At 41.4% G+C, this 25,749-nt stretch overlaps 1 protein-coding gene across 1 annotated transcript; it reads left to right on the top strand.

The window, feature by feature from the left end:
* The first annotated feature begins 2,973 nt into the window (after window positions 1-2,973).
* On the top strand, window positions 2,974-9,009 carry LOC132010466 (uncharacterized). The gene is given in 7 exon segments (XM_059388314.1): window positions 2,974-3,030; window positions 3,123-4,314; window positions 4,317-5,607; window positions 5,609-6,071; window positions 6,393-6,681; window positions 8,018-8,298; window positions 8,875-9,009. Coding segments are annotated over 7 exon segments (3,708 nt in total).
* Window positions 9,010-25,749: the final 16,740 nt, after the last annotated feature.

Raw genomic sequence — 25,749 nt, 5'->3', positions numbered from 1 at the left:
GTTTTATAGTTTTTGATTTTAGGTACATCTTGTACCTTTAACTTTTCATTAGTCTTTTGTAGTGAAGGTATTTTTGCATCTTGAAGCTGTTTGGAGGCTTCTACATGCCAATTAAAATAGATACTCCGTCAATTCCATTTACAATTGCACCCAAAACCACAAGATACCTAGGAATAAACCTAACCAAAGAGGCAAAGAATCTATACTCAGAAAACTATAAAGTACTCATGAAAGAAATTGAGGAAGACACAAAGAAATGGGAAATTGTTCCATGCTCCTGGACTGGAAGAACAAATATTGTGAAAATGTCTATGCTACCTAAAGCAATCTACACATTTAATGCAATCCCTATCAAAATACCAACCATTTTTTTCAAAGAAATGGAACAAATCATCCTAAAATTTATATGGAACCAGAAAAAGACCTCGAATAGCCAGAGGAATATTGAAAAAGAAAGCCAAAGGTGGTGGCATCACGATTCCAGACTTCAAGCTCTATTACGAAGCTGTCATCATCAAGACAGTATGGTACTGGCACAAAAACAGACACATAGATCAATGGAACAGAAGAGAGAGCCCAGAAATAGACTCTCAACTCTATGGTCAACTAATCTTCGACAAAGCAGGAAAGAATGTCCGATGGGAAAAAGACAGTCCTTTCAACAAATGGTGTTGGGAAAATTGGACAGCCACATGCAGAAAAATGAAACTGGGCCATTTCCTTACACCACTCACAAAAATAGACTAAAAAATGGATGAAGGACACCAATGTGAGACAGGAATCCATCAGAATCCTTGAAGAGAACACAGGCAGCAACCTCTTTGACCTCAGCCACCGCAAAACTTCGTCCTAGGAACATCGCCAAAGGCAAGGGAAGCAAGAGCAAAAATGAGCTATTGGGACTTCATCAAGATCAAAAGCTTTTGCACAGCAAGGGAAACAGTTAACAAAACCAAAAGGCAACTGACAGAAAGGGAGAAGATATTTGCAAACGACATATCAGATAAAGGGCTCGTATCCAAAATCTTTAAGAACTTAGCAAACTCAACACCCAAAGAACAAATAATCCAATCAAGAAATGGGCAGAGGACATGAACAGACATTTCTGCAAAGAAGACATCCAGGTGGCCAACAGACACATGAAAAAGTGCTCCACATCACTCAGCATCAATCAAAACCACAGCGAGATACCACCTCACACCAGTCAGAATGCCTAAAATTAACAGGTCAGGAAATGACAGATGCTGGTGAGGATGCGGAGAAAGGGGAAGAACCCTCCTACACTGTTGGTGGGAATGCAAGTTGGCGCAGCCACTCTGGAAAACAGCATGGAGGTTCCTCAAAAAGTTGAAAATAGAGCTACCCTACGAGCCAGGAATCACACTACTGGGTATTTACCCTAAAGGTACAAATGTAGTGATCTGAAGGGGCACGTGCACCTGAATGTTTATAGCAGCAAAGTCCACACTAGCTAAACTGTGGAAAGAACCTAGATGTCCATCAACAGATGAATGGATAAAGAAGATGTGGTGTATATATATACAACGGGATACTATGCAGCCATCAAAAGAAATGAAATCTTGCCATTTGCGATGATGCGTATGGAACTAGAGGGTACTATGCTTCGTGAAATAAGTCAGTCGGAGAAAGACAACTATCATATGATCTCCCTGATATGAGGAAGTGGGATACAATGTGGGGGGTTTGGGAGGTAGAAAAAGAATAAATGAAAGAAGATGGGATCGGGAGGGAGACAAACCATAAGAGACGCTTAATCTCACAAAAGAAACTGAAGGTTGCTGGGAGGAGTGGGGTAGGGAGAGGGTGGTGGGGTTATGGACATTGGGGAGGGTATGTGCTATGGTGATTGCTGTGAAGTGTGTAAACCTGGCGATTCACAGAACCTGTACCCCTGGGCCTAATAATGCATTATATATTAATAATATAAATAAATGAATAAATAAATAAATAATTTAAATAAAACAAAAGCAGGAAAGAAAGAAAGTGACACCTTTCTCTGATTTATTTGACCCTGATTGGTTTGGTCTTGAGGACCATGATGACTCCAAAGTGTACTCCAGACATTGGCAATCATTCTACCTATAGTGATCATCGCAGTCCCCCTTTTGCACTCTGCTCACGCAAAAGCTTTAAATGCATGCTTGCATCCTCTAACCACCAAGGGGATAATCTCCCTAATATGATAATGTTGGAGAGGCTACAAAGAGAATAACCAGTTTAAAGAATGTCAACCTGGCATCGTGGCCTATGATTACCACACAGAGATCCAGCAAAAACTGTGAGTAGTCTAGAACAGTAGCTGGGAGTAGCACTAATGCCTTAAATTTTGGTTTATGTCTCTCAATTAGGCTGAGAGTCTGATTTAAATGGTGATTGTTAAAGACAAGACAAGAACACCAATAGGGAGTTGCTTATGCTACGCCCCACATCATCAAAATGAGACTTAACATACTTACAGTTTTGGTGACTTACTTACATTTTAGTCTCCCAGACATGGATTCTAAAACCAGTCTGTTAAAGAACAAAATTCAAGTTTTGAATATCTTACTGGCTTTATTCAGTGAATCATTAATCAGGCAGCACCCAGTCTAGCAGGGAGAAAGAAGCTTCAGAGAGTTATACAAGATAATACATTTTATAGACGGAAGGGAGCAAAAACAAGGATGTTACACTAGACAAAAAGGTAGGTTGGTTATTACAAGGCTACTTTTTTTTATAGGGGATGGTAGGGGTTTTTTTATCAGGCACATTACCTAATTAATGCTGATCAGGAAAATCCTGATTGACTGATTTAAGATTCCATTTCTGGGAAAGCTGAAACTGTAACTAGGTTCCAGTGTGGTGACATGAGGTGGAAGAAGAAAGGGGGCCAGGGAAGGGTTGACCACTCTGACTCCATCTTGCAACAGCCACTGTTTTGTGGAGTCCTTAGAAGAGATGTTTCTTGGCATCATGATAAGCATCTTGAGGCATACACACCTGAAAAGTGGGAAAAAGGGCATTGGGCACGTGACTGCCCTAGGAAAGACCCCTCACGAGCTAGACCATAGCCATGGGAGCCAAGACCCACTCCCATCCTATCCACACAGGATTTGGACTAGGGGGGACCGGGTTCCGTTCCCCTCCCCAAGCCCAGGGTAACCCTCCGAGTGGAGGGGAACCCCATACAGTTCTTGGTTGACACGGGAGCTCAACACTCAGTGTTAACCAAAGCGTATGGAAAGATTTCGGAGAGATCCTCCCGGGTCCAGGGAGCCACTGGCACTAGAAGATACCCCTGGACCACCCAAGGGACAGTTAACTTGGGTACAGGGGAGGTAACCCATTCCTTCTTGGTCATTCCTGCCAACCCCTGCCCCTTACTAGGAAGAGACTTACTCACTAAAATGGGAGCACACATTTACTTCCAACCCGAGTCGCCCGGTGGTCCCACAGTGACTGACTCATGGAACCTGCCATTAACAATACTCACAGTGCGTTTGGAAGATGAGCATCTGCTCCACCAAACTGCACTCCCTCGAGAGCAGGATATCGAGTACTGGCTACGCCGGTTCCCGGAAGCCTGGGCCGAAACAGGGGGCATAGGGCTGGCAAAACACCGACTGGCCCTCTTTATAGAGCTCAAACCTGAGGCCGACCCCGTCCGGGTCAAACAATACCCCCTATCTGCGGAGGCTAAGTTGGGTATCACCCCCCCCATCCATCGCCTCCTGGACTCTGGGGTATTACTCCCCTGTCACTCTGCTTGGAACACTCCCCTGCTGCCAGTATGTAAGCCCAACAGCAGGGATTACCGGCCAGTGCAAGACTTGAGGGAAGTTAACAAATGGGTTATGGACATACATCCCACTGTCCCCAACCCTTACACGCTCCTCAGTGCCCTGAGGCCAAACAAGAAGTGGTATACCGTTCTCGACCTGAAGGATGCTTTTTTCAGTATACCCTTAGCACCCACAAGCCAGGAACTCTTCTCATTCGAATGGACAGACCCTGAGAGAGGCATAAATGGGCAGTTGACATGGACGTGTCTCCCACAGGGATTCAAGAACTCGCCCACCCTGTTTGATGAGGCCCTCCACGAGGATCTAAGTGAGTACAGAAATCAGAATCCCGATATAACGCTCTTGCAATATGTAGATGATCTTTTAATAGCTGCAGAGACTCAACAAGCCTGCCTCCGAGGAACCGAAAACCTCCTTCGAACCCTTGGTGACTTAGGATACCGAGCCTCAGCAAAGAAGGCCCAGATTTGTAAGCCTGAAGTAGTGTACCTAGGGTACTTGCTCAAAGGAGGACAAGATGGCTCACTGATGCCTGCAAGGACACTGTGCTCCGCATCCCCCGACCTACCTCACCACGCCAGGTAAGAGAGTTCCTGGGGACAGCAGGATACTGCCCACTATGGATACCGGGCTTCGCCGAGATGGCCAAGCCTCTGTACGCAGCTTCCAGAAACCAGCAGGATTTTGAATGGATGGAGGAGGCACAATGAGCCTTCCAGCAGATAAAAAAGGCCCTCCTCTCTGCCCCAGCTCTGGGTATACCAGACATTTCTAAACCGTTCCACCTGTTTGTGGATAAGCATAATGGGGTGGCTAAGGCAGTACTGACTCAAAGTCTAGGCCCCTGGCCTAGGCCCGTAGCATACCTTTCAAAGAAATTAGACCCCGTGGCAGCCGGGTGGCCCCCTTGCCTGCAGATGATAGCAGCCACTGCCCTAATGGTAAAGGACACCGATAAGCTGTCCATGGGTCAAGAATTACATGTGACCATCCCGCATGCTATTGAAGGTGTCCTTAAACAACCTCCAGACCGATGGATGAGTAATGCTCGCTTGGTCCATTACCAAGGACTGCTACTGAACCCCTTAAGAATAACCTACACTTCCCCTCGGGCCCTAAACCCTGCATCCCTGTTACCTGACCTGGACTTGGATGCACCCCTCCATGACTGCGCCGACATATTGGCCCAGACTTTTGGGCTACGAGAAGACCTGCAGGACTACCCCCTGATGGATGCCGAAGTTGTCTGGTTCACTGATGGCAGCAGCTTCGTTCACCAAGGACAAAGGTATGCAGGGGCCGCGGTGACATCTGAAACAGAGGTTATTTGGGCAGAGGCATTGCCTCCGGGCACCTCAGCACAAAGAGTTGGGTTAATCACCCTGACTCAGGCCCTAAAGTTGGGGCAGGGCCTCCGGATGACTGTGTACATGGACAGTCGATATGCCTTTGCCACAGCCCACATCCATGGAGCAATTTACAGAGAAAGGGGGTTACTCACCGCCAAGGGGAAACACATTAAAAACAGGGACGAAATTTTGGCCCGACTAACGGCCATCTGGGCCCCCAAGAAACTGGCCATAGTACACTGCCCCGGCCACCAGAAACCAAACGATCTGGTTTCCTGGGGAAACAACCTTGCTGACCAGACTGCTCGCCAGATAGCCCACAGGACCATTCCAGTGTTGCCTATACAGCTGCCTGACCCAGGGCCCCGAGAACTGCCACCTCACCCCAAGTACTCTGGAGAGGACATCGCCTGGATGTGCAAACTCCCAATGACAGATCCAGGATGGTTGGTGACGGGATGCCAAGGATAACATCATCCTCCCCGAGGCCTTGGGGCAGACAGTCTTGGAGCGAATTCATCGCACGACCCACTTGGGTTCTAAAAGACTTCAGGCTCCTATAAGGCAATCCAAACTACTCATCAAAGATATCACCAGGAAGACAGAGAAGATTACCTCAAGCTGTGCAGCCTGCCGTTTCCAGAATGCTCACCCACATCCTGCTGCAGCCGGATCCCGAGAAAGGGGGACCCTGCCGGGAGCCTACTGGGAAATAGACTTTACAGAGGTAAAGCCTGGAAAATATGGCTATAAGTATTTACTGGTGTTCATAGATACCTTTTCAAGTTGGACTGAGGCTTTCCCAACCAAGCACGAAACAGCACAGGTTGTAACAAAGAAACTACTTGAGGACATCCTGTCCAGGTATGGCTTTCCTGTTGTAATAGGATCAGATAATGGGCCAGCCTTCCTTTCTAAGGTAAGTCAGGGACTGGCTTCCATACTTGGGGTTAATTGGAAATTGCATTGTGCATATAGACCCCAGAGCTCAGGACAGGTAGAGAGAATGAATAGAACCTTAAAAGGGACCCTTGCTAAATTGACCATGGAGACTGGCGCTAACTGGGTGGCTCTACTCCCCTACGCTCTGTATCGGGTATGCAACACCCCATACAAGCTGGGGCTCACGCCCTATGAGATCATGTATGGCAGGCCTCCTCCTGTCATTCCCAAACTCAAAACTGATCTCATAGAGTCGGACCGGGATAATTCCCTCTTGTTTTCCCTCTAAGCCCTGCAGCAGGTCCACAAAAGGATTTGGCCTAAACTGAAGGACTTGTATAAGACAGAGCCACTGCCTGCACCCCACCAACTTCGTCTGGGGGACTGGGTCCTCGTCAAGCGACATTGGCCTGAGACCCTCCAGCCCAGGTGGAAAGGACCTTACCAGATCATCCTGGCCACCCCTACAGCCATCAAAGTAGACAACATAGCCGCCTGGGTCCACCACGCTCACGTCAAACCAGTCGACCCCCTGTCGGATCTCATTGGGGAGCCTGACCAGGACGTCAGTTGGACAGTGGACCGCAGTAAGGACAATCCTCTAAAACTAACCCTGCGCAGAAAACCTGACCCCCTGCTTCCTCAATAATTAATATGAAACTCTCTCTCTCTGTCCTGCTGCTTACATTCCTGCCATGGTGCGGGACCTCCAGTGCTCACATGCCACTTAACCTAATGGATAGTGTACAATGTGGCTAATGGAGAGGTTCTAAACTCCACCAGTAAAATTGCTCCCCGGGGGACATGGTTTCCCTCCCTAACCTTTGACTTAGCTAAACTCCTCCACCTAATCTGGGACGAAACCTTCATAAGCAAACATCACTTTTACGTCTGTCCTGGCCATCCACCAAAGAGAGCATGGCAATGTGGGGGAGACTCTAACTTTTATTGCTCGTCATGGAGCTGTGTCTCCACAGGGCACACTTAGTGGACCCCACCATACAAACAAGACCTCATAACAGTCAAAAGGCTACCCACTACCAAGCGGTGCTCCAAAAATTTTGGTAAAGGTATCGAAGGAATGTGTAATCCAGTAATCATTTCCTTTACTCCCCTAGGACAGAAAGACACCAGATGGAGCTCTGGAATGCTATTCTGGGGGCTAAGACTTTTTGAAAAGACTAGATTGGGCCCCAAAGATCCCGGAGCTCTATTTGGAATTAGACTCTTCATTGCCCCCCTTGAGCCTCCGGTAGCCATAGGACCCAATCCAGTTCTCGCCTTGCCTCCCCAGAGACCAAGGCCAAGGCCAACACCACTTACCCACACACATGGCCCAACCAACCCTCCCAAGCCCCGAAAAGCTGCCTGTAGTAGTAACGGGCCCTAGGCCAAAAGACACCCCCACCCGCCTAACCCAACTAGTTCAGTATGCCTTTCAAGTCCTAAACTATACTAATCCTAGTGCCACAGAGTCCTGCTGGTTGTGTTATGAAACATAACCCCCCTTTTATGAGGGCTTGGCCACTTCTGGAAGTTATAATAGCTCCAGTTCACCTTCTGTGTGTCGTTGGTCTAACTCCAACCATCGCCTAACTATAACGGCCATAAGCGGACAAGGGACTTGTATAGGACAGGTCCCACCAGAACATTCCCACATCTGCAACCAGACTATAGCCATAAATGACACAGAAAAATATCTAATACCACCCCAAAACACCTGGTGGGCCTGTGCCTCTGGACTTACCCCATGCATCCATCTGTCAGCACTGAACCGAACTAAAGACTATTGTGTTCTGGTGCATCTTGTACCTCGCCTAATCTACCACCCCTATGAGGACGTGATTTCATACTGGGAGGGAGGACCACACAGGGTTAAGAGAGAACCCGTAAGCTTGACTCTTGCACTCATCCTGGGGCTAGGACTAGGAACTGCCCGGGTAGCCACTGGAACCTCAGCCTTAATCTCACAACAACACCACTATCAGGGCCTGCGAGAAGCCATAGATGCAGATATACAGGAGCTAGAATTATCCATCTCAAAGTTGCAAGAGTCAATCAGCTCGTTAGTGGAAGTAGTCCTACAAAACAGACAGGGGTTAGATCTCCTATTCCTCCAACAGGGGGGCCTCTGTGCTGCCCTTAAGGAGGAATGTTGTTTCTATGTTGATCACTCAGGAGTAGTCAAAGATTCTATGGCTAAGGTGAGAGAAGGGTTGGCAAAGTGGAAAAAGGAGCGAGAGGCAACAAAGGGCTTATTCCAATCCTGGTTTGCCTCATCCCCTTGGATAACGACCTTAATCTCTTCCTTGCTGGGACCCATCTGTATCTTACTCCTCCTGTTAACTTTTGGACCATACATTTTAAACCGCCTGGTAACTTTTGTCAATCAACGCCTCCAGACAGTGCAAACTCTGGTCTTAAGACAGCAATACCAGCCCCTAGACTTACATGACAACGACTGCACTCATGCCCACGGAGGATCCAAGATTGGCTCCTCAGGTCCTTGAGAGAGGGGGAGATGAAAGGCCTGGACAAACCTCACCCCACCCGAAACTTGTTTACGCCCGAAAGAGTTATCAACCAGCTACTTTTGCTTCTGTAAAAGTCCTTGCTCAATGCGCGGCTAACTAGCTACTTTTGCTTCTGTTCAAATGCTTGCTTAAGGCGGGTGCGGGCTCCCAACACCAATCAACCAACACCAGGTATGATTTTTTAACTTGTTTGTACCCCACCCCAAAACTTGTTTGTACCTGCTTATAAAAACCCTGCACTTTAAGGACCTCTCAGCGTCACCAGCAACGAGTGTCCGGATTCGAACTCGCAGTAAACGACCCCTGCTGTTTGGCTTTGACTTGCGTCTCTGGTGGTCTTTTAAGGTGGGCGTACAACGCATCCGGCATTACAACCCCTAAGCTCATTCGGGGCTGTGAGATTTTGGAGTACATGAGCCCTCTCGCAGCCCCGGGTTTTTTAATAAACACTCCTCAATTTGGCCTGCTGAATATGGTGTCCGTCTTTATAACTCGCTGCTCAGAATATAACATTAGGAAAGTCACATTGCAATAACCAGTCTACTATATAAGTCCACCCTTGTATAGTGCTTCCAGCTCCTTTCTTTCTGTCTGCTAGACTGGATGCTGCCCTATTGGTGAACTCTTGAATAAAAGCCAATGAGATCTTTAAAATGTACTCAGTTGAATTTTGTTCAGAAGAAAATCCCCCGAAGCCACGGGAAGGTACCGTTTTTGTGCCCCTGTGGTCGGAAATCAGCAAGTACCCCTAGATACAATGAGTGGCCCCCTTAACAACTCTCCCTTTGGCCAGAACCAGTCAGCTAGAACTTAGTGCCTCCCTATTTTGACCTCTAGTTTTGGATCCTGTTCTTGGGGGGCGCGGGGGTGGGGAGAAGAAGGCCTGGAGGGCAGCGAGGCACACACTTGCAAGGGATGTGGTCAAAGTGGGCAAGGCCCGTAGAGCTCTGGAGCCTGACAGGGCATTGGATTGACGAGTGGAGGGCAGGCGCCCGGGCGCGAGTGTGTGTGTGGGGGGGAGTGTTGGGGACCAGCCAGGCGCTCACAGGCTGGCGGATATTGCACCGGCGCCAGGGAGAAGCCGAGACGCTGGCCCTCCCGACTTCCTAGAGAGGCTGCGGAGGATCCGGGCGGCGGCGCGCGTGCGCGCCCGGGGCTGACGGAGAGACCGGCGCGGGGCGACAGGCCGTGGCCCGGGGGTGTGGTCGCAGGACGAGCTGGCGGGGGCCTGGGGAGGCGGTGAGCGGCCGGGCGGGGCGCTGGGGCGTCGGGGTCGGCTGGCTGGCGCAGGGTTCGGAGGGCGGCGGGGATGTTTGGCCCCTCCCGGTCTGAGAGTAGAGGGGCGGGAGGCGGCTGAGGCCGGGCCTGGAGGCTGCGCCCGGGGCGGGTGGTTTAGCGGGGAAGCCGGTGCCCGCCTCGGGGAGGCGCGTATCTGGAAGTGCTTTGCAGCCCGGGGCAGGGAGTTGGGAGTAATGGCTTCTGCGCTTTATTCTTTCTCCCAATTACGCGAACAAAGCTACTCATTATGGACAATTAGGTGACGCGGGTGAGTGCCAGAAAAGTAAGAGTAACCGCAAATAGTTTCGTCTGGATGCTTCTTGACAGTATAAATTTGTTCACAATTATGGAAACTCATATACATAAATATATGTTTGTTTGTTTATTACGAAATTGGATCATACCATTGCTTTTAAAAACTTCTTTTAGTATTCTTGTGATACAGTAATGCTGTGATAAGATATGCATATTATTTACCGTAGGCTACAATAAAATTTACCATTTTAACCATTTTAAAGTGTGGCATCATTCAGTGGCATTAAGCACAGTCATACTCTTGCCTCTTGAAAATTCCGGCGGAATGCATTTGTTCACTTGGTGGTCAGAATTGGTGTCAGCATTATGGCATCACTAAGACATATTTCTGACTGTGATGGATAGAAAACATTTTGTTTGCAGTTTATTTTCCTTAGCACACATTGCATTAAGCTGTGTTACATAAAGCGCAACAAGTGACGTTTGTGAAGAAAAATAGCAGTCTTGTTTATTAGGGTGATTGTCTCTTTTCAGAATGAAAAGTGAAGTGTCCGAGAGGGAGGTTTTTATTTTTGTAATATAGGGTTTTTTTTTTTTTTTTTTTTTTTTTTACAGATTTTATTTTAATAAAGGGGAATATTTAAACAGAAGGTACAGCTCTAACTTAAAACTACTGTACTGTCTCTGACTTGCATAGGCCTCGGTAATCAGAGAATGGTCTCCTTCTAGGTTAAAAGTGGTGGCCAGGAGAGAACACCATCCTGTTTCAAACTCTTTGTAGTTCAAGAGTGAAAATTTGCAGGGAGATGTCAGCAAGTGGCTTTAGTTGTAATTTGAGGAATGAATTTCAGAGGACTTGGCGTCTGTTGGCACGTGTCTGTATCTCTGGGTATACGGAGAGTCTGGTGAATAAGGGTGCTCTTACATGTCATGTTAATGCTGGAGAAAGGCAGACAAAGTTTGGTTAAAAACCGTAATCCTTCCTGTGGGTGGTAATGATCAGAATGTTTTCCTTCCCAGATCTTAAAACTTTTAGCCTCCTTTCTTGTTTTATTAAACTGCATTGCTCTGGACACTGTAACATACCTCTTAACATATCTACACTTCATTGGCTGTCCTCCTGTGAGCTCTGGAAGGCGGTATCATTATTATTATTATTATTTTGTATCATTCACCACAGAGACCTTAGTGCCTGGGGCATAGTAGGTGCTCAATAGATATTGTTAAGTTAATAAAAGAATGACTGTAAATTGGAGACAAGAATGACAGTATTTGGTATCTTTGATTGCCAAGTTAATTTTTAAGCTAAGAAAAAAAGTAAATCAGAGAAAAACGGTAACACACTTCCTCAATTCAAAAAACTTTTTTCTTTTGAGTAATTGTAGATTTACAGGGGGGTGCAGAAGTTGTAGAGTTCCCTTATAGTCTTCGCTCAGTTTGCCTAAAGTTAAAGTTAACCACAGAACAGTCATCAAACTTAAGAATTTCACAGTGGCGCAGTACTGTTAATTAAACTGCTGACTTTAATATTTAGAGGTCATCAGCTTCTCACTAGTGACCTTTTTCTGTTCCAGGATCCAGTCTAGAATCCCTCGTTGCGTTTAGTAGTCATGTCTCCAAGTTTTCCTTTAGTATGTGACGGTCTCTCCATCTTTCCCTGTTCTTCGTGACCTCGATGCTTTTGAAGTATGTTGTGCTGGTATTTTTAGAATGCTCCTCACTTTGGTTTTGTCAGGCATTTTCTCCTGCTTCGATTGGATGGTGTCGATATGTCTTATTGCTGTTGATATTAATTTTGATCTAGTGGTGTCTGCCACTGTAAAGATACTGTCTTTCCCTCTATAACTAGCAATTATACTTTGAGACCTTGCATAACAATATCCTGTTTCACCTACTAATTAGCCTTCCTGGTGGATCTTATTAGTGTAATGGTCTAAAGGTGACTTTCATTTCTGTTATTCTCCCTACAGTTATTAATTGGAATACTTTCTGAGGAAGAGTTGTGCCTTGTTTCCCTTTGTTTTATTTATTCAGTTAGTTATATCAGTGTGTGATGTTGGGTATGTATTCTTTGAGCTCTGATGCAGTGCTGATATTATTTTGTTACTTGAATTATTCTAGCCTTGGCCATTGGGCGCTCTTTGCAGTTGGCTCCTGTTTCCCCTTGAAGTGCCCACATCCATTTTGGTGTCTTTCCCTGACTTTCTGGCACCACAGAATGCTTGTGTTGTATCTTTCCCTCCCCAGCCCTGAAGACCACCACTTCTCCAGGGAGCCCTAGTTCCGTTTACTGGAGAAAGGTATGGAGAAACCCAAGTTTGGGACACGAGGTTTGAGTTCATTTCTTAATTGATGGATTTGTTTAATATAACATTCCAGTTATGTACTGGAAGCAGTTTTTCTTGTTTCCTTACCAGTGTATAAAATAAAGCATATGTACCCTGACACTGGTAGGAAAAACACAAGAGTAAGAGACTGCTTAATGAGGATTTTAAAAGAAAACAAAATCACATTGTGTATGAGTTGAAGAAAGGGAGGGAAGGAAGAAGGAAAGAAAGAATGAAAAGAGAAGAAGGGAAAAAAAGAATGCCCCTGGAAAATGCCCCGATAATTGCTTGGGATTTTCCTTGTGCTTTACAAAGCCATTTTCACTGTAGGATTGAGACTGGGATTAAGGTATGAAGCTCTGGGAGAATAGTCCTGATCAGCCCAGGTTTCCTCCTGGGTTTGGGATGAGTGAAGTTTTCCTTCTGTTCTCAAAAGCTAGTTGGGACGTGGAGAAACCCTGAGGCATTAGGATACCTGAATTTAACCTTGCGGGATCAGCTCACTGGCCTCCTATGTCCTTAACTGTGCTCTGGGTCTTTCATCCAGAGTCCAAAAGGGTCTTCTCCATGTTCAAGGTTGTAGAAGCTGGCCTAACCCTTTCTTTGGTCAAAGGCCTGGAATCCTTTGCCAAATTCCTGGCGTTTGCCCTCAGTTTCCTGTCTGTCAGTCTTCTCATCACCGCTGTCCAGATACTTCACCCACCTCTTTAGACATTTCTATGACAGCTGCTTCAGAAAAGGTCTGCTTGGAGGCTTAAAATTGGTGCTTATTGTGCCGTGGGTCTCCATTTCCTGAGATAGGGCATGCCGTTTATATTTTCTGGTGGTTGCATATCTCCCCGCAGAATCACTGTTCCCCACCTCATACCTGGAAACTAACTGCAGGAGATATTCTGTTTGTATAGATCCAGATTCTCATCTTACTTCTCAGGCTTATTTCAGGCTTATTTGGTGGGTGGTCAGAGTCTTGTTGATACCCAGCTCAATTCAGGGTTCTGGTTGAAATACGGTCCCTTACTCCTCCTCTATCTTTTCTTACGTATATTTACCTTTTCTAATTACAGTTTTATAGTTTTAGCTAGTATCTTTAGGTCTACATTTAATTAATTAATTTACTTAAAATCAATTTAATTAACATTTAGTATATTATTATTTTCAAGGGTAGAATTTAATTATCCATCAGTTGCATATAACGTCCAGTGTACATTACATCAAGTGCTTTCCTTAACTTCCATCACCCATTTACACTATCCTCCACCTAAATCCCCTCAAGCAACCCTCAGTTTGTGTCCTATAGTTAAGAATGCTTATGGTTTGCCTCCCTCTCTGATTTTGTCTTACTTTATTTTTCTTTCCCTTCCCTTACATTCATCTGTATTGTTTCTTAAATTCCACATATGAGTGCTCTCATGTGGTATTTGTCTTTCCCTGACTGACCTACTTTGCTTAGCATAAAACCCTAGGTCTATCTAGGTCTATCTACATCGTTGGCAGATGGCAAGATTTCATTCTTTTTGATGTCTGAGTAATAATCCATTATATTTATACTACCTCTTCTCTATCCATTCATCAGTTCTTTGGTAGGTCTGCAGTTAATTTTGAATTAATTTTTATATATTGCATTATTTAGGGTTCCAACTTCATTCCTATTTATGTAAACTTTGTTATCGCAGCACCATTTGTGGAAAAAACTATTCTTTCCCCCTTAAGTGGTCTTGGCATCCTTGTCAAAAATAAATTGAGGGCGCCTGGGTGGCTCAGTGGGTTAAGCCACTGCCTTTGGCTCAGGTCATGATCTCAGGGTCCTGGGATCGAGTCTCGCATCAGGCTCTCTGCTCAGTAGGGAGCCTGCTTCCCTCTCTCTTTCTCTGCCTGCCTCTCTGTCTACTTGTGATCTCTGTCAAATAAACAAATAAAATCTTAAAAAAAATAAATAAAAAATAAAAATAAATTGAGCATAGATATATGGGTTTATTTGGGGACTCTTAATTCTATTTAATTGATCTCTATGTCTGCCCTTATGCCCACACCACACTTTCTTGATGACTGCTGCTTTATGAATTAAGTTTTGAAATTAAGAGTGTGTCTTCCAGTTTATTCTTTTTCAAGATCTTGTTGGCTATGCTGGGCCTCTTCAGTTTCCATATGTTAGGATTGGTTTTTCAATTTCTGTAAAGAAGCCAGACGGGATTTTAATAGGGTTTGTATTGAATCTTCATATAATTTGGGAGTACTGTCATTTGACAATATTTTGTTTTCTGATCCCTGGAGAGAGGATCTTTCCATTTACTTAAATCCTTAATTTCTTCTAGCAATGTAGTTTTCAGGGTATAAGTTTTGTTTTTCCTCTGAAAATTCATTTGTAAGTATTTTATTTTTTTATGAGATTATAAATATAAGTATATATTATTTCTTAATTTTATATTTGATTTGTTCGTTTCTGCTATAGAAATACTATTAACTTTTGCAAACTGATCTTATATCCTCCAATCTTGCTGAACTCTTCTATTCTAATAGCTTTTAGTGGAGTACTTTTGATTTCCTATATATGTATCATGTCATTTGCAAATAGAAATATTTCCATTTCTTTTCCTTTCCCATATGGGTTCTCTTTTCAAAGATTAATTCCACTATAATTAACCTACACTGTTATATTAACTTCAGGTGTACAGTACAGTTAGTGAACAGTTCTGTACGTTACTTAGTGCTCATCAGGATAAGTGTACACTTAATCCCCTTCACCTGTTTTACTCTTCCCTCCACCCATCTCTCCTCTGGTAACCATCAATTTTCTATTTAAGAGTGTGGTTTTTTGGTCTCTTTTTTTCTTTACTCATTTGTTTTTTATTTTCTGAAATTCCACATGAGTGAAATCATGTGATACTTGATCCTTTCTGACTGATTTATTTCACTTAACATTATACTCTCTAGATCCATTCATGTTGTTGCAAATGAGAGTAATATTTTACTGTATACATGCGTGTGTATATATGTATACACACACACACACTCTCCACATCTTTATCCATTCATCTACTTGGATTGCTTCCCCAATTTGGTTATTGTAAGTGCAATAAACATAGAGGTGCACATATTTCTTTGAATTAGTGTTTTTGTATTCTTTGGATAAATACCCAGTAGTAAATTAACTATATTGTATGGTAATTCTATTTTTAATCTTTTGAGAAACCTCCAAACTGTTTTCCAGAGTGACTGCACCAGATTGCATTCCTACCAATAGTACATGAGTGTACCTTTTTCTCCACATCCTGGCCAACAGTTGTTATTTCTTGTGTTTTTTATTTTAGCCATTCTGACAGATGTGAGGTAACATCTCATGTGGTAATGATTTGCATTTCCCTGAAGATAAGTTATGTTGAGCCTCTTTTCATGTCTGCTGGCCATCTGGATATCTTTTTCAGAAGAATGTCTGTTCATGCCTTCTGCCCATTTTCAAGTTGGATTATTTTCTTTTCTTTTGGTATTGAGTTTTATTAGATCTTAATATATTTTGGATACTAACGCTTTATCAGATATGTCATTTGCAAATATTTTTTCCCGTTCAGTAGGTTTCTTTTAGTTTTGTTAATTTTTTCCTTTACTGTGCAGAAACCTTTTATTTGATGTGATACCAACAGTTTATTTTTGCTTTTGCTCCCCTTGCCTCAGGAGACCCATGTAGAAAAATGTTGCTACAGCCAATTTCAGAGAATTATCCCCTGTGCTGTCTCATGGGATTTTTGTTTCAGTCTCACATTTAGGTGCTCAGTCCACTTTGAGTTTATTTTTGTATATGATGTAAGAAAGTGGTCCAGTTTCAGTCTTTTGTGTGTGGCTCTCACAGTTTTCCCAGCACCATTTGCTGGAGAAACTACTTCCTATTGCATATTCTTGCCTCCTTTGTCAAAGATCAATTGACCATATAATCATGAGATTATTTCTAGGTTTTCTGTTGTGTTCCATTATACTCTCTAGATCCATTCATGTTGTTGCAAATGAGAATAATATTTTATTGTGTGTGATTCCAACTATTTTGATTACTACAGTTTTGTAGTATAACTTGAAATCTGGGATTCTGATGCCTTCAGTGTGTTCTTTTTCAAGGTTGCTTTGGCTATTTAGGGTCTTTTGTGGTTCTGTACAAGTTTTTAGGATTGTTCTGGTTCTGTGAAAAATGCTTTTGTATTTTGGTAAGAACTATATTAAGTATGTAAGTTACTTGGGGTAGTATCCACATTTTAATAAAATTTGTTCTCCCAATCCATGAGCATGGAATATCTTTCTAATTATATTATCTTCAGTTTCTTTCATTGGTGTTTTATAGTTTTCACAGTACAGGTCTTTCATCTCTCTGGTTAAGTGTATTCCTAGATATGTTATTGTATTTGGTGCAATTGTGAATAGGATTAATAGGATTTTTTCCTTTTTTTTTTTTTTTTTTAAAGATTTATTTATGTTAGAGGGAGAGAAAGAGCGCACAAATGGGAGGAGCAAAGGTAGAGAAAGAGAGATTTCAGACAGACTCCATGCTGATTGGGGAGCCCCATGTAGGACCAGATCTTACGACTCTGAAATCACGACCTGACCTGAATCCAAGAGTTGGATGCCCAACCGATTGTGCCATCCAGGCAACCTGACATTGTTTTCTTAATTTCTCTGTGTGTTGCTTCATTATTAGTGTATAAATATGCAGTGGATTTTTCTGTATAGTGATTTTGTGTCCTGCAGCCTTACTGAATTCATCTATTAATTCTGGTAGTTTTTCTTCTTTTTTTTTTTAATCTTTAGGGTTTTTTTAAATATATATAATATCATGTCATTCACAAATAGTGAAAATTTTATTTCATTCTTACTGATGGATTTTTTTTTTTTTTTTTTTTTGGTCTGATTATTTTGGCTAGGATTTGTAGTACTATGTGGAATTAAAGTGGTAAGAGGGGACATCTTTTTCCTACTCTTAGGTAGAAAGCTCTCAGTTTTTCTTCATTTATGTTAGCTGTGGGTTTTTCATATATGACCTTTATTATGTTGAGGTATGTTCCCTTTACACCTACTTTGTTGTGGTGTGGGTTTTTTTTAATACTTCGTCACTTTTTCTGCATCTTTAGAAATGATCATATGGTTTTTGTTTTTTCTCTTGTTGATGTGATGTATCACACTGATTTGTGACTAATGAATCACACTTGAATAAATTCCACTTGTTCATGGTGAATGATTATTTTAATACGTTGTTGGAATTAGTTTGCTATTATTTTATTGAGGACTTGTGTATCTCTGTTCATCAGGGATACTGGCCTGTAGTTCTCTTTTTTTAATGGTGTATTTATTTGGTTTTGGTATCAGGGAAATGCTGGTCTCACAGAATAAATTTGGAAACTTTCCTTCCTTTTTCCATTTTTTGGGAATAGTTTGAAAAGAATAGATATGAGCTCTTCTCTAAATGTTGGTAGAATTCCCCCTCTGAAACCATCTGGTCCTGGACTTTTGTTTGTTGGGAGTTTTTTGATTACTGAACAATTTGATTTCTGGTAATTTGTCTGCTTAAATTTTCTATTTCTTCCTGATTCAGTTTTGAGAGGTTACATATTTCTAGAAAAGTATCCATTTCTCTATGTTGTTCAATTTGTTGGGATATAATTTTTGTTTTATAAACCTTTTTAATTTTGTGGTGGTGTTTCTCCCCTTTCATTTCTGTGTTTGTTTGAGTCCTCTCTCTCACAGTAAGTCTGACAAAAGGTTTATCAATTTTGTTGATCTTTTCAAAGAATGAGATCTTTGTTTTATTGATCTGTTCTGTTTCTTTCCTTCCTCCTTCCTTACTTCTTATGGATTTTCTCTAATCTTTACTTTTTTAGCTCCTTTAAATATAAGGTTAATTTTTTTTGTCTGAGATTTTTCTCTATTGTTGAGGTGGGCTTGTATTATTGTTAACTTCCCTCTTGGAAAAGCTTTTGCTGCATCCCAAAGATTCTGGACTGTTGTGTTTTCATTTCCGTTTTCCTCCATGTATTTTTTTTATTTCTTTTTTGATTTCTTGGTTAATCTATTAATTATTCACCTGTTATTTCCATGTATTTGTGTTCTTTTCAGTTTTTCTTGTATATAACTTCTAGTTTCGTACATTGTGGTCAGAAAATTACATGGTATAACTTGGATCTTTTGGAATTTGTTGAAACTTGTTTTGTGACCTAACATTTGATCTGTTCTGGAGAATGTTCCATGTGTACCTGAAAAGAATGCATAATCTGCTGTTTTAGGTTGGAATATTCTGAATATATCTTGAGATCCATGTGGTCTGATGTGTCATTCATATCCATTGTTTACTTTTTGGTTTTCTTTTTAGATCCTCTATCTATTGATGTGTGTTGTTAAAGTTCCTTGGTATGTACAACTATAAATTTTCTCTGTTATGGTTATTATTACCTCCTTTATGTATTTATGTTCTCCTGTATTGGCTACATAAATATTTACAGTTGCTGTATTTTTTTGTTAGATTGTCCGCTTTATAATTATGTAGTGTCCTTCTTTGTCTACTGTCAGTATTTGTTTTAAAGTCAGTTTGTCTGATAAAAGTATTGCTACCTTGGTTTTCTTTTCACTTCCATTTGCATGATAAGTGCTTCTCCGTTCCTTCACTTCGAATCTGCCCGTGTCTTTAGGGCTGAAACGAATGTCTTGTAGGCAGCATATAGATGGGTCTTGGGTTTTTGTCTATTCCATCACCAGTATCTTTTGATTAGAGCATTTAGTCCATTTACAGTCAAAGTAATTATTGATAGGTATGTGTTTATTGCCATTTTGTTACTTGTTTTATGTTTGTTTTTACAGGTCTTCTGTTCCTTTCTTCTTTTGCTCTCCCTTCTCTCTTGGGTCTGCTGGCTTTCTTTAGTGATATTCTTGGATTTCTTTCTGTTTATTTTTTGCATACTTGTTACCAGGTTTGATGTGTGGTTACCGTTAGGTTTATATATAACATTTTATATGTAGCACTCTACATTAAGTGGACAGTTGCTTAAGTTTGAACCCATTCTAAAAGCACTAAATTTCTTGTTTTAGGTGTATGATGTCATACTTAATATCCTTATATTTTGTGAATTTCTTGCCTTAATGTTATATGTATACTTAATTTACTTCATTTTGCTTCCTACTCTGCTTACTCCTCTTTATGGTCTTTCCTTTCTGCTCAGAAAGTCCCATTTGATACATCTTGTAAGTTTGGTTTAGTGGTGATAAATTCCTTTAAACTTTTTTTGACCAGGAAACTCTGTCTCACCTATTTTTAATGATAGCCTTCCTGGATAGACTATTCTTTGGCTGCAGAGTTTTTCCTTTCAGCACTTTGAATATATGATATCACTCCCTTCTGGTGTTCAGAGTTTTTCCTGAAGAATCCACTGATAACCTTATAGAGTTTCACTTATGTGTTTTCTTCTCTTTTGCTGCTTTTAAAACTCTCTTTATCACTGGTTTTTGCCATTTTAGTTATTATGTGTCTTGTTGTGGACCTCCTTTGTTAATTTTTTTGGGGGGGGGGCTCTCTTTACCTCCTGGATCTAGATTTTTGTTTTCTCTTTCCTTCCCCAGATTTGGGAAGTTTTCAGCTTTTTTTCAAATGCATGTTCTGCTCCCTTTTCTCTCTCTTCTCATTCTGCGTCCCTACCATGCAAATGTTACTATGCTTGAAGGTGTTGCTAAGTTTCCTTAACTCATTTTCTTACTTATTTATTGTTGATTTTTAAAAAAAGATATCCTGTATTTATTTGAGAGAGAGGAAGGGAGGGAGGGAGGGAGGGAGAGGGAGAAGCAGACTCCCTGCTGAGCAGGGAGCTCTGAGAATCATGCCCTGAGTTGAAGGCAAATGCTTAACCAACTGAGCTGCCCAGGTACCCCTATTTTTTCCTCAATTTTTTATTTAAATTCTAGTTATTTAACATGTAGTCTAATAGTATTTTCAGAAGTCAAATATAATAATTCATCACTTCCATATAACCCCCAGTGCTCAACACACCAGGTGCCCTTGTTAATACCCATCACCCATCTAACCCAATCCACCACCCACCTCCTTCTGTCAACCCTCAGTTTGTTCTCTATGAGTCTCATGGTTTATTCCCTCCCTCTTTTCTTTCTCCTTCCCATATGTTTATCTGTTTTGTTTCTTAAATTCTTCATATAAGTGAAATTTTATGGAATTTGTCCTTCTCTGGCTGACTTATTTTGCTTACCATAATGCACTCTAGCTCTATCCATTTCATTGCAAATGGAAAGATTTCATTCATTTTGATGGCTGAGTAATCCATTGTATGTATATACCATATCTTTATCCCTTCATCAGTCAGTGGATATTTGGGCTCAATCCATGCTTGGCTATTGTTAATAATACTGGAACATCAGGCGACATGTACCCTTTTGAATCTGCATTTTTGTAACCTTTGGGTAAATACCTAGCAATGCAATTGCTGGATTGTAAAGTAGTTCTGTTTTTAACTTTTGGGGGAAATATCCATACTATTTTCCACAGTGGCTGCACCAATTTGCATTCCCACCAGCAGTGCAAGGGGGTTCCCCTTTCTCCACATCCTTAGCTACACTTGCTGTTTCTGTGTTACTAATTTAACCATTCTGACAGGTGTGAGGTGATATATTATCACACTTTTGATTTTTATTTCCCTGATGCCAAGTGATTCCAAGTGATGTTGAGCATCTGTTTATGTGCCTGTTGGCTATCAAAGAAGATATCTTCTTTGGAGAAGTGTCTGTTCCTGTCTTCTGCCCTTTTATTTTCTGTTTTTCTTTGTGGGTCTTGGGGTTGTTTTGTTTTTTGTTTTTTGTTTTTTTTTTTGGATTCTTTGTGTTTTTGGTGTTGAGTTTGGTAAGTTCTTTTTAGCCTTTTATGTGGTATGTCATTTGCAAATATCTTCTCCTGTCCCATAGGTTGCCTTTTAGTTATGTCAGCTGTTTCATTTGCTGTGCAAAGTTTTTTAATCTTGAATTCCTGGTAGTTCATTTTTGCCTTTATTTCTCTTGCCTTTGGAGACATGTCTAACAAGAAGTTACTGTGGCTGAGATCAAAGAGGTAGCTGTCTTGTTCTTCTCTAGTACTTTGATGGATTCCTGTCTCACATTGAGGTTTTTCACCCCTTTTGAATTTATATGTGTGTATAGTATAAAGAAGTGGTCCAGTTTCATTCTTCTGCGTATTGCTGTCTGGTTTTCTCAACACCATTTGTTGAAGACAATGCCTTTTTTTCCACTGAAGATTCTTTCCTTCTTCTTTTTTTTTTTTTTAAGATTTTATTTATTTGACAGACAGAGATCACAAGTAGGCAGAGAGGCAGGCAGAGAAAGGGGGGCAGGCAGGCTCCCCACTGAGCAGAGAGCCCGATGCAGGGCTCGATCCCAGGACCTTGGGATTATGACCTGAGCTGAAGGCAGAGGCTTTAACCCATTGAGCCACCCAGGTGCCCCAATTCTTTCCTTCTTTGTCAGGGTTAGTTGACCACAGAATTGTGGGTCCATTTCTGGGTTTTCTATTCTGTTCCATTGATCTATATGTTTTTGTGCCAGTCCCATACTGTCTTGATGATCACAGCTATGAATATAGCTCAAAATCTGGAATCATGATGCTTCCTGCTTTGTCTTTCTTTTTCAGTATTGCTTTAGCTGTTTGGGGATTTTTGTCATCCCATACAAATTTAGAAATGCTTGTTCTGGCTCTTTGAAAACTGCTGCTGGTATTTTTACAAATTTATTTAAATACAATTTAGTTAATATGTAATGTATCACCAGCTTCAAATTTAGTGAGTCATCAGTTGCATATAACACCCAGTGCTCATCACATCAAGTACCCTCCATAATGCCTATCCCCAAATTACCACATCCCCCCGCCCACCTTCCCTTCAGCAATCCTCAGTATTTGCTAGAATAGATAAATAGCTAGAATAGATAGAATAGATAAGAATCTCTTATGGTTTGCCTCCTTCTCTGTTTTCATCTTATTTTATTTTTCCTCCCCTTCCCTTATGTTCATCTGTTTTGTTTCTTAAATTCCACATTGGTGAAAGCATATGACATATGTCTTTCTCTGACTAACTTATTTCACCTAGCATAATACTCTCTAATTCCATCCATGTTATTGTAAATGGCACTATTTCTGAGTTTGATGAGTTATAGATTTTGGACACTGTCTGATAAGACATTTGCAAATATCTTCTCCCCTCCCATAGGTTGCCTTTCCGTTTTGTCAACTGTTTCCTTTGTTGTGCAAAAGCTTTTTTTTTTTTTTTTTTAGATTTTATTTATTTATTTGACAGACAGTGATGACAAGTAGGCAGAGAGGCAGACAGAGAGAGAGGGGAGAAGCAGGATCCTCGCTGAGCATAGAGCCTGATGCAGGGCTTGATCCCAGGACCCTGGGATCATGATCTGAGCCAAAGGCAGAGGCTTTAACCCACTGAGCCACCCAGGTGCCCCGTACAAAAGCTTTTTATGCTGATGAAGCCCTATTCATATTTGCTTTTGTTTCCCTTGCCTTTATAGAGGTGTCTTGCAAGAAGTAGCTGCAGTTCAGGTTGAAGAGGTTACTGCCTTTCTTGTCCTCTAGAATTCTGATGGATTCTTATCTCACACTGAGGTCTTTTCATCCATTTTGAGTTTATCTTTGTGAATGGTATAAGAGAATGGTCCAGTTTCATTCTCCTGGGTGTGGCTATCTGGTTTTCTCTGCACCATTTTTTGAAGTGACTATCTTTTTTTCTGTTAGATACTCTTTCCTGTTCTGTGGAAGTTTAGCTAACCATAGTGCTGAGGGTCTGTTTCTGGGTTCCCTACTCTGTTCCATTGACCTTTGTATCTCTTTTTGTGCCAGTTCTATACTGTTTTGATGATATAGCTTTGTAATAGAGCTTAAGTCTGGAATTATGATGCCTCCACATTTGGTTTTCTTTTTCAACATTCTTTTGGCCATTCAGGATCTTTTGTGGTTCCATACAAATATAGTATGGACTGTTAGTTCCAGCTCTGTGAAAAATGCTTACAGTATTTTGATAGGGAATGAATTGAATGTGTAGATTACTCTGGGTAGCATAGAGGTTTTAACAATATTTGTTCTTCCAGTCGATGAGCATGGAACGGTTTTCCATTTCTTTGTGTCATCTTCAATTTCTTTTATAAGTGTTCTGTAGTTTCCAGAGTACAGATCCTTTACGTCTTTGGTTAGGCTTATTCCTAGGTATCTTACTTTTTTGTGTGTGCAATTGTAAATGGGATTGATTCTTGATTTCTCTTTTTCCTGACTTGTTAGTGTACAGAAATGTAACTGACTTCTATGCATTGATTTTATATCCTGGGATTTTGCTGAATTCTAGCAATTTTGGGTGATGTCTTTTGGGTTTTCAACATAAGAGTATCATGTCCTCCAAGAAGATTGAAAGTTTGACTGCTTCTTTGCCAATTTGGATGCCTTTTATTTCTTTTTGTTGTCTGGTTGCTGATGCTAGGACTCCCAGTACTATGTTGAATAACAGTGGTGACAGTGGACATCTATTTATCTTCCTGACCTAAGGGGAAAAGCTCTTAGTTTTTCCCTGTTGAGCATGATATTCTCTTTGGGTCTTTTGATATATAATTTTTATGATACTGAGGTATGTTCTCTCCATCCCTGCCCAGCAGAGAGGTTTTTTGTTTTTGTTTTTGTTTTTCAGAGAGGTTCTATCAAGAGAGGATGCTGATTTTTATCAGATGCTTTTTCTACATCTATTGAGAGGATCCTATATCGTTCTTGTCCTTTCTTTTATTAATGTGATGTATCACATTGACTTATGGATGGTGAACCACTCCTGCAGGCCAGGAGTTAATCCCTTTTTCTTGTAATGAATAATCCTTTATGTGTCCTGTTGGATCCTTTTAGCAGTATCTTGGTGAGATTTATTGCATCCTTGTTCATCAGGGATATTAGTCTGTAATTCTCCTTTTTGGTAGCATCATTGTCTGGTTTTGAGATCAAGCTAATGCTGGCTTCATACAATGAGTTTGGAACTTTTCATTCCATTTGTTTGCTTTTTAAGATTTATGTATGTTTGTGAGAGAGACACAGAGAGGGAGCAAGCACAGACTGGGGGAGGGGCAGAGGGAGAAGCAGACTACCCGCTGAACAGAGAACCTGATGTGGGACTCAATCCCAGGACCCTGGGATCATGACCTGAGCCGAAGGCAGATGCTTAACCTGTACTCTTCCATTTCTTTTTCTTCTTCTTCTTCTTCTTTTTTTTTTTTTTTTTAGAACATTTTCAGGAGTGTAGGTATTAATTCTTCTTTAAATGTTTAATAGTGGGGCACCTGGGTGGCTCAGTCGTTAAGCGGCTGCCTTCGTCTCTGATCATGATCTCAGGTCCTGGGATCAAGCCCCGCATCAGACTTCCTGCTCAGCGGGAAGCCTGCTTCTCCCTCTCCTCTTACTTGTGCTCCCTCTCTCTTGCTGTTTCTCTCTGTCAAATAATTAAAATCTTAAAAAAAAAAAAAAAGTTTGGTAGAATTCTGCTGTGAGGCCATGTGGCCATGGACTCTAGTTTGTTGGGAGATTTTTAATTACTGCTTCAATTTCTCTGCTGGCTATGCATCTGTTCATCTTTTCTATTTCTTCTTGTTTCAGTTTTGGTAATTTATGTTTCTAGGAATACATTCATTTTCTTAGATTGTCTAGCTCATTGACATATAATTTTTTATAATATTCTCTTATAATTCTTTGTATTTCTTCATTGTTGGATGTGATTTCTCCTCATTCTTCATAGTTTTATTTATGTGGGTATTTTCTCTTTTCTTTTTGATATGTCTGGCTGGGGGTTATCAATTTTATTAATTCTTTAGAAGAACCAGCTCCTAGTTTTGGTTATCTTTTCCATTGCTTGTTTGGTTTCTGCTCTAATCTTTATTATTTCTCTTCTCCTACTGTACTTAGACTTTTCTTTTTCCAGTCTTTCGGTATAAGGTTAGGTTTTGTGTTTTAGAGTTTTCTTGCTTCTTGAAGAAGGCCTGTATTGCCATATGAGTTCTCTCTAGGACCATCTATGCTACATCCAAAGGTTCTGAACTGTCATGTTTTCATTCTCATTTGTTTCCATGTATTTTTTAAATTCTCCTTTTAATTTCTGGATTGATTCATTCTGTAGTAGTTTGCTTTTTAGCCTCCATGTATTTATGTTCTTTCCAAGTTTTTCCCTGTAGTTGACTTCAAGTTTTAAAGCAGTGTAGTCTGAAAATATGCTTT

This window comes from Mustela nigripes, chromosome 2 (genome assembly GCF_022355385.1).
Source record: "Mustela nigripes isolate SB6536 chromosome 2, MUSNIG.SB6536, whole genome shotgun sequence".
Lineage (NCBI taxonomy): Eukaryota > Metazoa > Chordata > Mammalia > Carnivora > Mustelidae > Mustela > Mustela nigripes.
This window is presented reverse-complemented; position numbering and strand designations above follow the sequence as displayed.